At 29.8% G+C, this 12,453-nt stretch overlaps 2 protein-coding genes across 2 annotated transcripts; both read left to right on the top strand.

Moving 5' to 3' along the window:
* Positions 1 to 2,330: 2,330 nt before the first annotated feature.
* LOC137821853 (transcription factor MYB41) lies at positions 2,331 to 3,840 on the top strand. Its single transcript, XM_068626634.1, has 3 exons — positions 2,331 to 2,584; positions 2,820 to 2,949; positions 3,050 to 3,840. The coding sequence occupies exons 1-3, from the start codon at positions 2,452 to 2,454 to the stop codon at positions 3,741 to 3,743; spliced, it is 957 nt and encodes a 318-aa protein (XP_068482735.1). The 5' UTR covers positions 2,331 to 2,451; the 3' UTR covers positions 3,744 to 3,840.
* A 4,004-nt stretch (positions 3,841 to 7,844) lies between these two features.
* On the top strand, positions 7,845 to 9,442 carry LOC137834961 (uncharacterized). Its single transcript, XM_068643234.1, has 2 exons — positions 7,845 to 8,284; positions 8,884 to 9,442. The coding sequence occupies exons 1-2, from the start codon at positions 7,845 to 7,847 to the stop codon at positions 9,440 to 9,442; spliced, it is 999 nt and encodes a 332-aa protein (XP_068499335.1).
* The last annotated feature ends 3,011 nt before the right edge of the window (positions 9,443 to 12,453 follow it).

Genomic DNA, 12,453 nt, shown 5'->3' with positions numbered 1-12,453 from the left:
AGAGGGTTGATGAAATTTTGCACCAGATTTTTCAAATGCATAATAAGCCAGGGATATGTTTGACAGCATTAAGCAACCTACACCTTACTTGCTGGGAAGAACAAAATAAATTCAGACATGGCTGACTTCATTTCATGGACAAGGTGATGACACCTGTAATTCATCTTATTTTACTCCTTTTAAGGTCCCCCTACCATGGAAAATTGGCTACTCATCCAAAGACACATCATAACCCATTTCATTAACACCACAAAACTCTAAAGTTTTGAGAATTCACAAAAGTACAAATTTAATTAGTTTTGACTTATTAAAAATTTAATCCAAATTTTGATTGAATTCGATCTTATAAAATTCTAATTCAATTCATTTAATAACTTTTTTATGAACACATTTCAAATCTATATTACAAATAATATTTAAAAAATGAAAGTACTTTTTAAAATTATAATTTTAGATCCATTTTATATTGGTAAATATTAATAATTCAGTTACGGATTTAATTTTATTCACTGATACACCATTTTATTTGTGACCAAAGAACACCATTTTTCTGATCCAAAACAACTAACGTCACGCATACATCAGAACCAAAAGAAGGAAAAGTGAAAAAGTAATGTTAACCAAACAGTACTTTTCACAGCATATTTATTTTTCTTTTAATTTCCTTTTGTTCTTATTCCTCAAGCCTAAAGCTTGCGGTTCAAGAGATAGTAAAACGCGTTATCAATCAAGAAAAAATAAATTAAATAAGATATTTTAGGGATATTCAGTAAAGTGATAAAAAAATATTCTTCTTAGTTGAATGTGATCATCGGAGTAAAATTCAGAAATACAATCCTCTAACTTTTAAAAATGTTACTAAGTTAAAGATAACACAACCATGCCCATTAGGAGAAAACGTGATATAGTTTATATTAGTCACTTTTTAAGCAAAAGTAGTGTAATGTTTTTTTTTTTTTCAAATTGTGATTTTAGGTAAAAGAAATATTTGTACAAAGTTGATTAAGTAGGACATTAGTGAAAGTTGTATCTCGTAAATATAATTTTAGATAAAAAAAGACTTCACATGAAAGTAATACCTCATGGGTATGACTTTGTCACTTTTTATAAACAAAAGTTATATTGATAAATTTAATTAAATCTAAATTAATTTTAAATAAAACGAAATTAACTATAAAAAAAAGTTGTACATGTTTAATGAAATTGACAAAATTGTACTAATGAAGTACTACTCTCGGTGGAATTACCTAAAATCCTAAAATCGTATTCATGAAGTACATTTTCACTTTAATAATCATCTTGATGATATATGACTCATCCATCTTCGAAAACAAAATTTACCCAAAATCGTAATTTGCTGAAAAAGATTACACTATTTTTATAAAAATATCCCTTTCGAAACCATTTTCCCCCTTGACACCCCCTGTAGAAGTTTGATGCATAAACAACGTTAGTCAAACGAAACCCCACAAGGAAGCAGTGGAGTGAAAGAGAAACAGTGGAGCATATTTTCTGCAAATGTTGTTAAGAAGAGTTAACAACCGTACCGTCCATGATTCCTTACAATACATAAAAACTAAGGTCAACCTAAAAGGTTCAAAAATCGTTTTCAACCTGCATCTCTTCACTGCTTTTTACAATGGGAAAAGTCAGCTCCCTAGCATATCCTTATCAATTTTCAATTTCGTTAACCCTGTTCTCTCCTAAAGTCACGTGCCATGATTCACTGTGTACATGGATGCAAGTACTCTACGTATGTATTCATTGCGAAACAAAATCTATACAGAATACTATACATTCTACTTCTCTGAGCACCATTATTAGAATTAGATGTTTCTGATATCTGATACTCTCTTATACTTTCCAACACATGTATGACACTTTTAATTATATATACTGAGACCAACATCTCTACTGCTAAAAAAGTATTCATTCTTTAATTTTTGAGAAAACCAACTTAAAAATATACTATAAATATTAAAAATATGTCTTTCGCCATTCTTTAAGCTTATTATCATGGAAAAACATAAATTTTGGTTTTAAAAAATGTGAATAATATGTCAATTTTATAATATTACTCGTATTTCATTTCATTATAGTCTCTTTGTTAAGATATCAAACACATTATGTATATATCAGTAAATCGTGTATGCAATTTTTACTGTATGTATTATAAACGTATATCATTACACATACATGATCCATTGATGAGTATCTTCGCTGAGCCTGAGAGAGACATGTGTCACATGGTCGGCGCCAATCCTTTTGACTTTGATCATCTAACACTGCTTTCCTCTGCTATAAAAACACTGGTCGTCTCAGCCATCAACACAAGCAACAGAACTTCACTTTTGTGTCTTTTGTGATAAGAAATATTAAGTTTCGTACCCTTTTGGATTTTTGGAACCTTCCTGCATATCGTACTCCACTTTTCATCTATATACTTTGAAAATGGGAAGAGCTCCTTGCTGTGATAAGGATGGACTCAAGAAGGGTCCATGGACACCAGAAGAAGACCTTAAACTCATCAACTACATTCAGACTCATGGACCAGGCAATTGGAGATCCCTACCTAAAAGTGCTGGTTTGTTATTTCCTTCTCCCTCCCTTTCATTTTACTAATAAGACATTGCTTTGTTATAGGAAAGTTTTGAGGTCATGAAGAAGAAATCATTTTTGTTTCAAAAAGATGTTAATGTTGATATATATATATATATATATATATATATATATATATATATATATATATATATACCAAATTGTCCTAACAAAACATTACTTTACTAACATATATATTTGACCATGTTATCTAATTACAGGTCTACAAAGGTGTGGCAAGAGTTGCCGCCTTCGATGGACAAATTACCTTAGACCCGATATTAAGAGAGGAAGATTCTCCTTAGAAGAAGAAGATACGATTATTCAGTTGCACAGTATCTTGGGAAACAAGTAAGAACTCTATGACCATTTTCCTTCATATTTATCATGATCTATCTAATATATGGTTCTAGTTTCTAATCAATAATATGGTTAATTGTGGTTTATTTAGATGGTCATCTATAGCAGCTAGGTTGCCAGGAAGAACTGACAATGAAATAAAGAACTATTGGAACACTCACATTAGGAAGAGGCTTCTTCGTATGGGAATTGATCCGGTTACACACGCCCCACGCCTTGACCTTCTTGATATGTCATCTATTTTAAGGTCAGTGTTGAACCCCTCCCTTAACATGCAAGGCTTCTTAGGAGGAGCCCAAGTTTTGATGAACCAAGGGTTGTTAAACCTTGCTGCTACAGCCTCTCTTCTAGAAAATCAAAATTTGGCTTCAAACAATTATGTAAACCAAGTTGCTCAACCACTAGACATAACTCAGCTTCAAATGCCTACTCATACGAATACAACCAGTGTGGAAGGATTCTCTGGCACCATGGAAAACTTTAGCTGCTCAAATTCTTCTTCTGCTGCTGATGAGAACCTTGTTTTGCAACCAAACCAAGTTGATTTGTTAGGTCACCATGTTTTGGTGCATTCCCTGAAAAATGCATACCAGAACAAGGGGTATGACTTGGTTATTCCTACGCCTGAGTCAAGTCCAAACCAGTTGAATGCATCATCCAACTCTTTGAGAAGTGGCAATGAGGAAGAGAAGAATAGCTTTTGCAGTGACTTGTTCGAATTCGAAATTCCAGAGGGCTTGGACATTGCTGATATTTTTTGTAATGTCCCACAGACTAATTATTGAAGTGTTAATCTATTAGAAGTATCTGAAGGCGTGGCTTGTGTTGCCCCTTTTGGATGCATTGTTGCATGTATATAAATTCTAGTATTTTGCTGTTCAATTTTGTTGTTGATACAATTGGATGTTCCTCAGTTTGTATTCATACGTCAAATTTTGATTTTTGAGGAGATTGTTGGAGTTTTGTGAGTTTCAACTTCTGTTGAATAGTGTATCTGATTCTATGAATAACTCAACACTCTCTTATCTTTTTTCAGATAAAGTTAAACTTCCTTTGAATTTAAGTATAAGACTTTTCTCAGTTTTTCTCTTTTATAAAGTTATCTTTATCTGTGTGGTATTGAACATTTTCACCAAAATATTTTTAAATTATTTTAATCCATAAGTAAAAAATTGTGTATGAATTGTTTCTATTTTCTATTATATATGTGTGGAGTGGAGAATTTAAGAGTTTATAATTTTAAAAATTAACAATTTGCAAATTTTCTCTCACAATATTGATTATTTAGATGGAAAGTAATTAAATGGAGAAAAAAGATATAGTTAGTCCCAATTATATTAAGGATAATCTTGAAAAAAATATTATAATTATTGATTATTTTGATATTAACAACTAAATTAATTACTTTTTAAATAGATATTAATTAATTATCCATAATTTTTATATTTAGGACGAAAGAAGTTTCAAATAAATGTAGTATTATAAGCATTATATTTCTTGAGAGAGAAAAATTATTTTAATAATTGATATTTATTGGTATTTTAATTTGTGTAAAAAATAATGAATTTTAGTCAGTTTAACTAATTATAATATTAATTATTAATAGAAAATATTTTTAAGAGGAATTATATTTAGTGTTTTCCACTAAATAATGTGTTATTCACGATTTATTTTTTTCCTGAAAGATACATTGTTCTTACCGCATTATCGACGGTTTTGAGAAACGATTAGAAAATCAATTAATTTTTTTTGGCAATTATGAAAGTTCCGTTACTGCAGGGATTTTTCAAAATCACGTTACTTCCGCGAGTTTCTAAACCCCATACTTCCAGGCGTATTATTTTTTGTGTTTTTCTAAATGAGTTGTGTTTTTTTAATGATTTGTTTAATACACATAAATGCTGAAACAATTAAAAAATGATAAAAAATTAATATTTTAAAATTTAATTAACTCCAAATTTTGTATTTTTTTTTCTTAGAGAAAGAAACTAAACAAATCTTCTAATGTTATATATATATATGGAATCGCCATTTTAATTAGAATATATAAAGTGTCTCTATCCTTCTCTTTTTTTTCTCTGGTGTAGATATATATACTTTGTTTTGGTTAACATGATATTATACTTATATAATTTATTTTAAATATGTTATATAAAATATTTCTTATTTTGTACATTTTTCTATTATTTATAGAGGAACAAATATCTACCTTGCCTGTGTAGGGTAGCTCCACATGCACAGGCGTGGCTCACTGTTGGAGGTGTATTCCTTTGTTTTGTCCTTTTATGTTACTTTTTGTTCTTTTACCTTGTTTCTACTAGTAGCCTCAAGGACACCATATTTCAATTTAGTAAGGAAACAGAAAGAACAAGAAAAATAGAAGTAACATCAGATTATTGGCCTACTCTAATCTGGTTTTAGAAATTAAAATATATATTAATTTAATTAATATTTAAATATTATCGGTGATGCCTCAGACATAACAAAATCACAAATCACAAAACAATTCTGTTAGATAGTTTTATTCAAAGAAAGTCACCATTACCTTTATTTTCTTTATTTCATTAACTTCGAAAAACCGAATTTAAAACACAATCAATAAAATTAATTAAATTGAATAAAATATTCTACTATTAATTTTTTTTATTTTTTATGTTCTAATGCTAAACTTTTATTAAAAATAAACTTTTAATATAATAGAGATATTTAGTAGATTGGGTAACTTGTTCATTAACTAATCCAACTCAGAAGGGAAAGGCACAGACAATACTACACACTAGAGAACCACGACACAAAAGGCTTTATAACATATTAAAAGATGTTATGACACTTTCAACTTCAAAAGCTATTTATTGACCCTAAATAACAAATTTGAAGTTTTTGAAAAATTATTTAAGAACCTTCTAGAGCTTCTAGCTGCAAGCAACACTTGAAAAGACTTGTAAATTGAATCTATATCTATCTAATGGTTTCTTCATTTGTGTTCTTAAATTGCTTGTAGAATTTTGATCCAATTCTTGAAAGTGTCTATTAATGCTTCATCTCTTAATCAACTCACATCAATTGTTATACTTTGATTTAAGCACAACTTTTGTCTTTCATTAGGGCAAATGAAAAATTAATTCGGTCTGAAATTTTGAATGGCTTATAAGAAGCAATTAACAAAGGAGGAACTGATCCTTCCTGCATTGGTAGACGTGTGGTTTTACCTTCATCTTTTACTGGTGGTATGCGTTACATGTTCAACAATTGTCAAGATGTTATGGCCATTTGTAAAAGATTTAGTTATCCTGATTTGTTTATAACAATAACATGCAATGTCAATTGGCCAGAAATTCGTGATGCTCTTGAGCCAAAAGGATTAAGTCCGTCAGATAAACCTGATATTGTTTGTAGAGTCTTCAAAATCAAACTTGATCAAATGATAATAGATTTAAAAAAGAATAACTTTTTTGGTCAAACAAGTGCAGGTTATTATATTAATTATTTACATTAGAATGTTTTTTGCATATTCCCATAATTAATTCTACATATACTTTTCTTTTGTTTCAGGAATGTACACCATTGAAATTCAAAAAAAGAGGTTTATCACATGCTCATATACTATTATGGTTAGATGGATCAAACAAGCTGCAAAATGCAATAACATTGATAAAGTCATATATGCTGAATTACCTCACCCAAATTTGTACCCGAAATTGTTCAAAGTTGTTAAAAGCTACATGATACATGGACCATGTGGAGTGGCTAAATTAAATTCACCGTGCATGAAACAAGGTAAATGTTCAAAAACAATTCCCAAAAAGTTTACATGTGTAACTACTATTTATGAAGACGGATATCCAATCTATAAACGTCGGAATAATGGAATTTTTGTGGAAAAAAATGGTATCCAAATGGATAGTAGCAATGTTGTTCCATATAGTCACCATCTTCTTATGAGGTATCAAGCACATGTGAATACAAAATATTGCAACAAGTCAAATTCTATCAAATATCTTTTCAAATATGTCAACAAAGGGCCCGACAGGGCTACAATGAAAATTATCAATGATAGTACAGAAGATGTTGATGAAATCAAGAATTATTATGATTGTAGATATTTATCTCTGTGTGAAGCTGTTTGGAGAACTTTTGGCTTTGACATACATCATAGATGGCCAGTTGTACAGAAGTTTTCATTTCATTTACCGAAGCAACAATAAATTTTGTTTAAAGATAATGATAATTTTGATTAGGTATTTCAAAATAATGAATTTATGAAGACAATGTGTCTCGATTGGCTTGATGCTAATAACAAATATGTTGATGGAAGGAATTTGACATGTGTTGAATTTCTAACCAAGTTTGTCTGGATTGCTACACAGAGACAATAGAAACCCAAGAAGTAAGGTTAGAACATTGGTAGACTCACCTATGTACCACCTGGATCTGGAGAATTTTATTACATGAGGATATTGTTAACTATTCAAAAAGGTTGTGTTGACTATGCTAACATCAGGACAATAAACAGACAAATATTCAATACATATGAAGAAGCTTGCTATGCACTAGGGCTATTGAGAGATGACAAAGAATTCATTGATGCAATAAAAGAAGCAAGTGAATTAGTTTTTGGTCATGAACTCAGGCGTCTATTTGTTTCATTATTGTTTATGAATACAATCTCCAAACCGGATGTGGTTTGGAATGCTTCTTGGAAATTACTGTCAGACGGAATTTTATACCACAAAATGAAAGGAGTTATAGTTGCCAGGTATTGATTTTTTAAAATGCAAATTTTAATTACATAGTTTCAACTATAAATTATGAACGTGTTTCGTATATTTGAAAAATGTTAGGTCTTCGCACATGATCTTTTCCTATTAGAAATACAAGAGTTATTAATGGCAAATGACAGTTCATTACAAGAGTTTGTTTGTTTGCCACAACTTGATCCTTCTCATTCATCTTTCTTTCAAAATAGCTTTATTATGAATGAACTTAACTACAACAAAGATGAAATGGTAAAAGAGCATACATCATTGTTGAAATGTGTCACTGCTAAGCAACTAAATGTTTATGAAAACATCATTTCATTAGTTGTCTCTAAAATGGGTGGTTTCTTCTTTCTATATGGTTATGGTGGAACAGGAAAAAATTTCATTTGGAAAACATTATCTGCTGCAATTAGATCTGTAGGAAAGATTTTGTTGAATGTAGCATCGAGCGAAATTGCTTCTTTATTGCTTCCTGTAGGGAAGATATCACATTCTAGATTATGTATTCCTATTTTAATAAATGAAGACTCGACTTGCAACATAGCTCAAGGAAGTCATAGGGTCAGGTTTTTAATTGAAACAAAATTGATTATATGGATCAAGCACCAATGATGAATCGAATGTGCTTTGAAGCCTTTGACAAAACTTTGAGAGATCTTATGAGAACGTGCATGAAGAAAATAGTAAGAAACCATTTGGTGGGAAGGTTGTGGTCTTGGGAGGTGATTTCACGCAAATATTGTCAGTTGTAAAAAAAGCATCAAGATATGATGTTGTGAAGTCAACAATCAACTCTTCTCATCTTTGGCTAAGTTGTCAAGTCTTAAAACTTTCTCAGAACATGAAATTAAACCATGCAAAATCTAATGAAAGTGTAGAGAATATCAAAGAATTTGCTGATTGGATCCTAAAAATTGGAGATGGTAAAATTGGTTTGAATGAAAATAGTAAGTGTTAGTGGCAATCCCACATGATCTATTGATTGAGGCCACTGAAACCCCTTTGTTGTCATTGGTTAATTTTGTTTATCCTAATTTTTTTACTAACATGATGTCTCCTGGGTACTTTGAGGATGCGGCAATACTTTGTCCCACAACTGAATTAGTAGAGCAAGTGAATGATTTTATTTTATCTCTATTAAGTGTTCAAGAAATACTTATCTTAGCTCGGATACTCCTTGCCAATCAGATGAAGACCAGGAGATTCAAGGGGAATGGTTCACGTCTGAATTCTTAAATGAGATAAAATGTCCAGGGATTCCAAATCATCGCCTTAAGTTGAAAATTGGTGTGCCTGTTATGCTTTTGAGAAATATTGATCAAGTCAATGGTCTTTGTAATGGAACAAGGTTGCAAGTTATTACTTTGAGTAAAAATGTAATTCGTGCAACAGTTCTAACAGGAACAAATATTGGTGAGAAAATATTGATTTCAAGAATGAATTTAATCTCTTCAGATGCAGATATGCCCTTTAAATTCCAAAGAAGACAATTTCTAGTAACTTTATGTTTTGCAATGACAATTAATAAGAGCCAAGGTCAATCATTGACAAAAGTTGGTATATATCTTCCACGTCCAGTTTTCACATATGGACAGTTGTATGTAGCTATCTCTAGAGTCAGAACGAAGAAAGAGTTGAAAATTCTTATTCTCGATAAATATGGGAATGTAACAAACAAGACAAAAAAAAATGTTGTTTATACTGAAGTTTTTGACAATATTTGAAATCAACCCAATTATATGTTACACCTTGAATTATAGTTTGAAGTTAAATCATATTGGGACATTCAATTTATAATACAAAATGACAACATGGATATGTTCCACAATTTGATACTATGTAAGTTGTTGGATTTGACCATGTACAAACTGATTTTTATTAGAATTGTGGTTTATGCCATCAAAAGATGTTTTGTAATTCGATGTATTTGTTATCATTCATCGATCAATAATTGGATGTCATTTTACTAAAATAGTTCAATATCTTTATTGCTGAAACATTAGTATAATTAGTAGTATAATATGAATAAAAATCAATTTTACTTTTTTAATATAATGCTATGATTAATACTGTTATATTAAATGTGTATAATGGTATTGTTATAATGTAAACCCAGTCTTTTAAAAAGTATACCACTTTTTTTATTTCTACTTCATAATAAATGTACAAGTGTTAACTAATTAAAAATAAATAAAATTATTTGTCTAATTATAAAAGATTTTTTTGTTATTTTAAAATTGGAAATATGATAATTAAATAGAACCAAAATACATAAAAATTAAAAATAGAAAAGAAAGTGTTATATTAAATTATAATGATGTACACATATATGTTCACATATGCACATATTCGTTTATTTGTTTTATATACTGGATAAAGGTGAATGAATATTTAACCACTACAAAATTTATTTATTCGTGAGGATGCATATTACAAATTGTGGGTTTATGACTCACCTTTCCGTTTTCTTGTCATAATTGGGAGGTTAATTGTCGCAATCAATTGCAATCAATGGGAGATTAATTGCCGCAATCAATTGCAATCAATGGGAGATTAATTGCCACAATCAATTGTCATCAATGGGAGGTTAATTACCATTAATTGTATTTATTATTGTTGTCTCCTAGAACCACTATATATAGTGGCTTCCTTCCAGCAATGTAACACACTACAAACAAGCAACACACACTTGCTTCCTCTCTCTTTTCATATACTCTCTATTTTTGTTCTTGGGTGTAAGTGTTTAACCCATATAGAGAGGATTTGTTTTAGGGCTATTTATCTATTAGTCTGAGAGGAATTCATTGTACTCCCAATATCATTATAGTGAAAGTTTTGGCTCTCTCGCTGGTGGTTTTTTACCTCTGTTTAAAGGGGTTTTCCACCTAAAAATTCTGGTATCATTCTCACTTTACTTGTTACTTTAATTTCTCATAATCTTTGGTTGAACTTATCACGCTTCCGCACACGATATCCCTACACAAATCATTGGAAGAAAAAACACTATTAAGAAAACAGTATAAAAATTATTAATATAGTAATAATACTTCATAAATAATTATACTTATATTTCTTTTTCGTGCAATGCACGGGTTATTAACACTAGTATGAGACAATTTAAAAGAAGTATGAATTAGTTGAGATTAAGAGTACACATAGTTTTAATTTGGCAGCAGAATTTGAGATTAAAATTTGAGCAACAAAATTTGGTAGTCAATTCTATTATAAACAATAAGTAGTATATTAATTATATAACAAATAAGAAATCCATTTAGAAGAAATACACAACAATTAGGAACACTTTACTAATAAGAAAATTTATAGATGTTAATTTTATAGAAGGAAAGCAAAACTATACTAATAAGAAAAAAATAAAGACTTAAGTCCGATTTAGATAATATTTTTAGTAAACAATTATAGAAGAAATGAATAAGAAGATATAATAAGTTAATGTTTTTTACAAGCTAGAATCAGCTTTAGTTATTTGTATGTGTTATGATTGGGAGAGGTTTATTCATAAATATCAAGTAGTATGGAAACTTGTTTAAGGGAAGCTATTCAAACAAATTTGGCAAGTATCTGTCATGTATTCATTTTTCTAGTAATATTTCAGGAACATACTTTTTTTGTAAGAGAATTTTAGTTGTCTTTTTAAGTTTATTCCTACTTAATTAGTATTTGCAGTAGTTCTTTTCAATGTTATGAAGAAATTTAATATAGATCCATGTAGTATCTATCTAACCAAAAATGTCATCACCATACATGTGTAACATGACTAAAATGTTACAGTAACATTTTAATAATATAATAATCATCTATAATATTTACTAATTAAATTATGTTTATTAATCTACTGTTTACACATGGTTTGAGAATATATATGAGATCTTAATAGATTTTGTTTACCATTAATTAAACACTCTCAACCTCATTAGTACTGCACATTGACCTTTATCACGAGTCTTCATCAATGCTCCTTTTAGAATTTGACTTATTTGCATTTGATGGTGTATAAATACAAAGAAAAGTAAGTTTATGGATACTTAATATATTTGTCTGCTACAGTATGGATACCAATACTATTTAATATTTAAATATATTTTATTTTTTATCAGCAAATCAATATTTTATATATATATATATATATATATAAAATATCAAACAAACAAATTATATTAAAAGTATTATTAACAGTTAGTAAAAGGAAAAAGTTTACCTGTTAAACTCTTCAAAAACTCATCATAACTACAAGAAAAACATGATGTTTTGTGGCCTAAAAATAACCTAAATAAGTAAAAACAGACGCATAAACGTTGGATTTATCTGGATCTTATGCATTGGATTTATCTGATCAACAATACGACGAAAAAAGTACGAAAATAAATAAAAATTGTTGTCGGCCAATGAATGAACGCAGATTGCGTAGGCCAAGCGGTCGCAAAGAAGGGACGAACTTTCGTCAAGTAAAAGTGATGCAATTGCGGAGACCTTTGCATGGGTCAAACAGACGCAATGCGTCAGTCTAATCGACAAAAAGAAAAAAAAAATTGGCATCAGACTTTGCATGACCCACGCAAAAGCCGACGCATACAATAATTAATAAAAGCTTGCGTGGGCTTGGTTCATGCATAAATAGGAGGAAAAAATCGTTTATTTTTTGTTCTAGCCACGTTACCGGTAAGACAAGAAATACCAACCAAATCACATTCAGAATTCAACCTAACAAATTACTATC

The sequence above is a fragment of the Phaseolus vulgaris genome, chromosome 11, assembly GCF_051622355.1.
Source record: "Phaseolus vulgaris cultivar YP4 chromosome 11, ASM5162235v1, whole genome shotgun sequence".
NCBI lineage: Eukaryota > Viridiplantae > Streptophyta > Magnoliopsida > Fabales > Fabaceae > Phaseolus > Phaseolus vulgaris.
This window is presented reverse-complemented; position numbering and strand designations above follow the sequence as displayed.

Bases quoted from the DNA above. Each gene is read 5' to 3' on its own strand.
- LOC137821853 (XM_068626634.1), top strand. From the start codon at position 2,452: ATGGGAAGAGCTCCTTGCTGTGATAAGGATGGACTCAAGAAGGGTCCA. The intron at 2,585-2,819 runs GTTTGTTATTTC...ATCTAATTACAG, and splicing joins ATCCCTACCTAAAAGTGCTG to GTCTACAAAGGTGTGGCAAG. The intron at 2,950-3,049 runs GTAAGAACTCTA...TGGTTTATTTAG, and splicing joins CACAGTATCTTGGGAAACAA to ATGGTCATCTATAGCAGCTA.
- LOC137834961 (XM_068643234.1), top strand. From the start codon at position 7,845: ATGGCAAATGACAGTTCATTACAAGAGTTTGTTTGTTTGCCACAACTT. The intron at 8,285-8,883 runs GTTTTTAATTGA...TACTTATCTTAG, and splicing joins CAAGGAAGTCATAGGGTCAG to CTCGGATACTCCTTGCCAAT.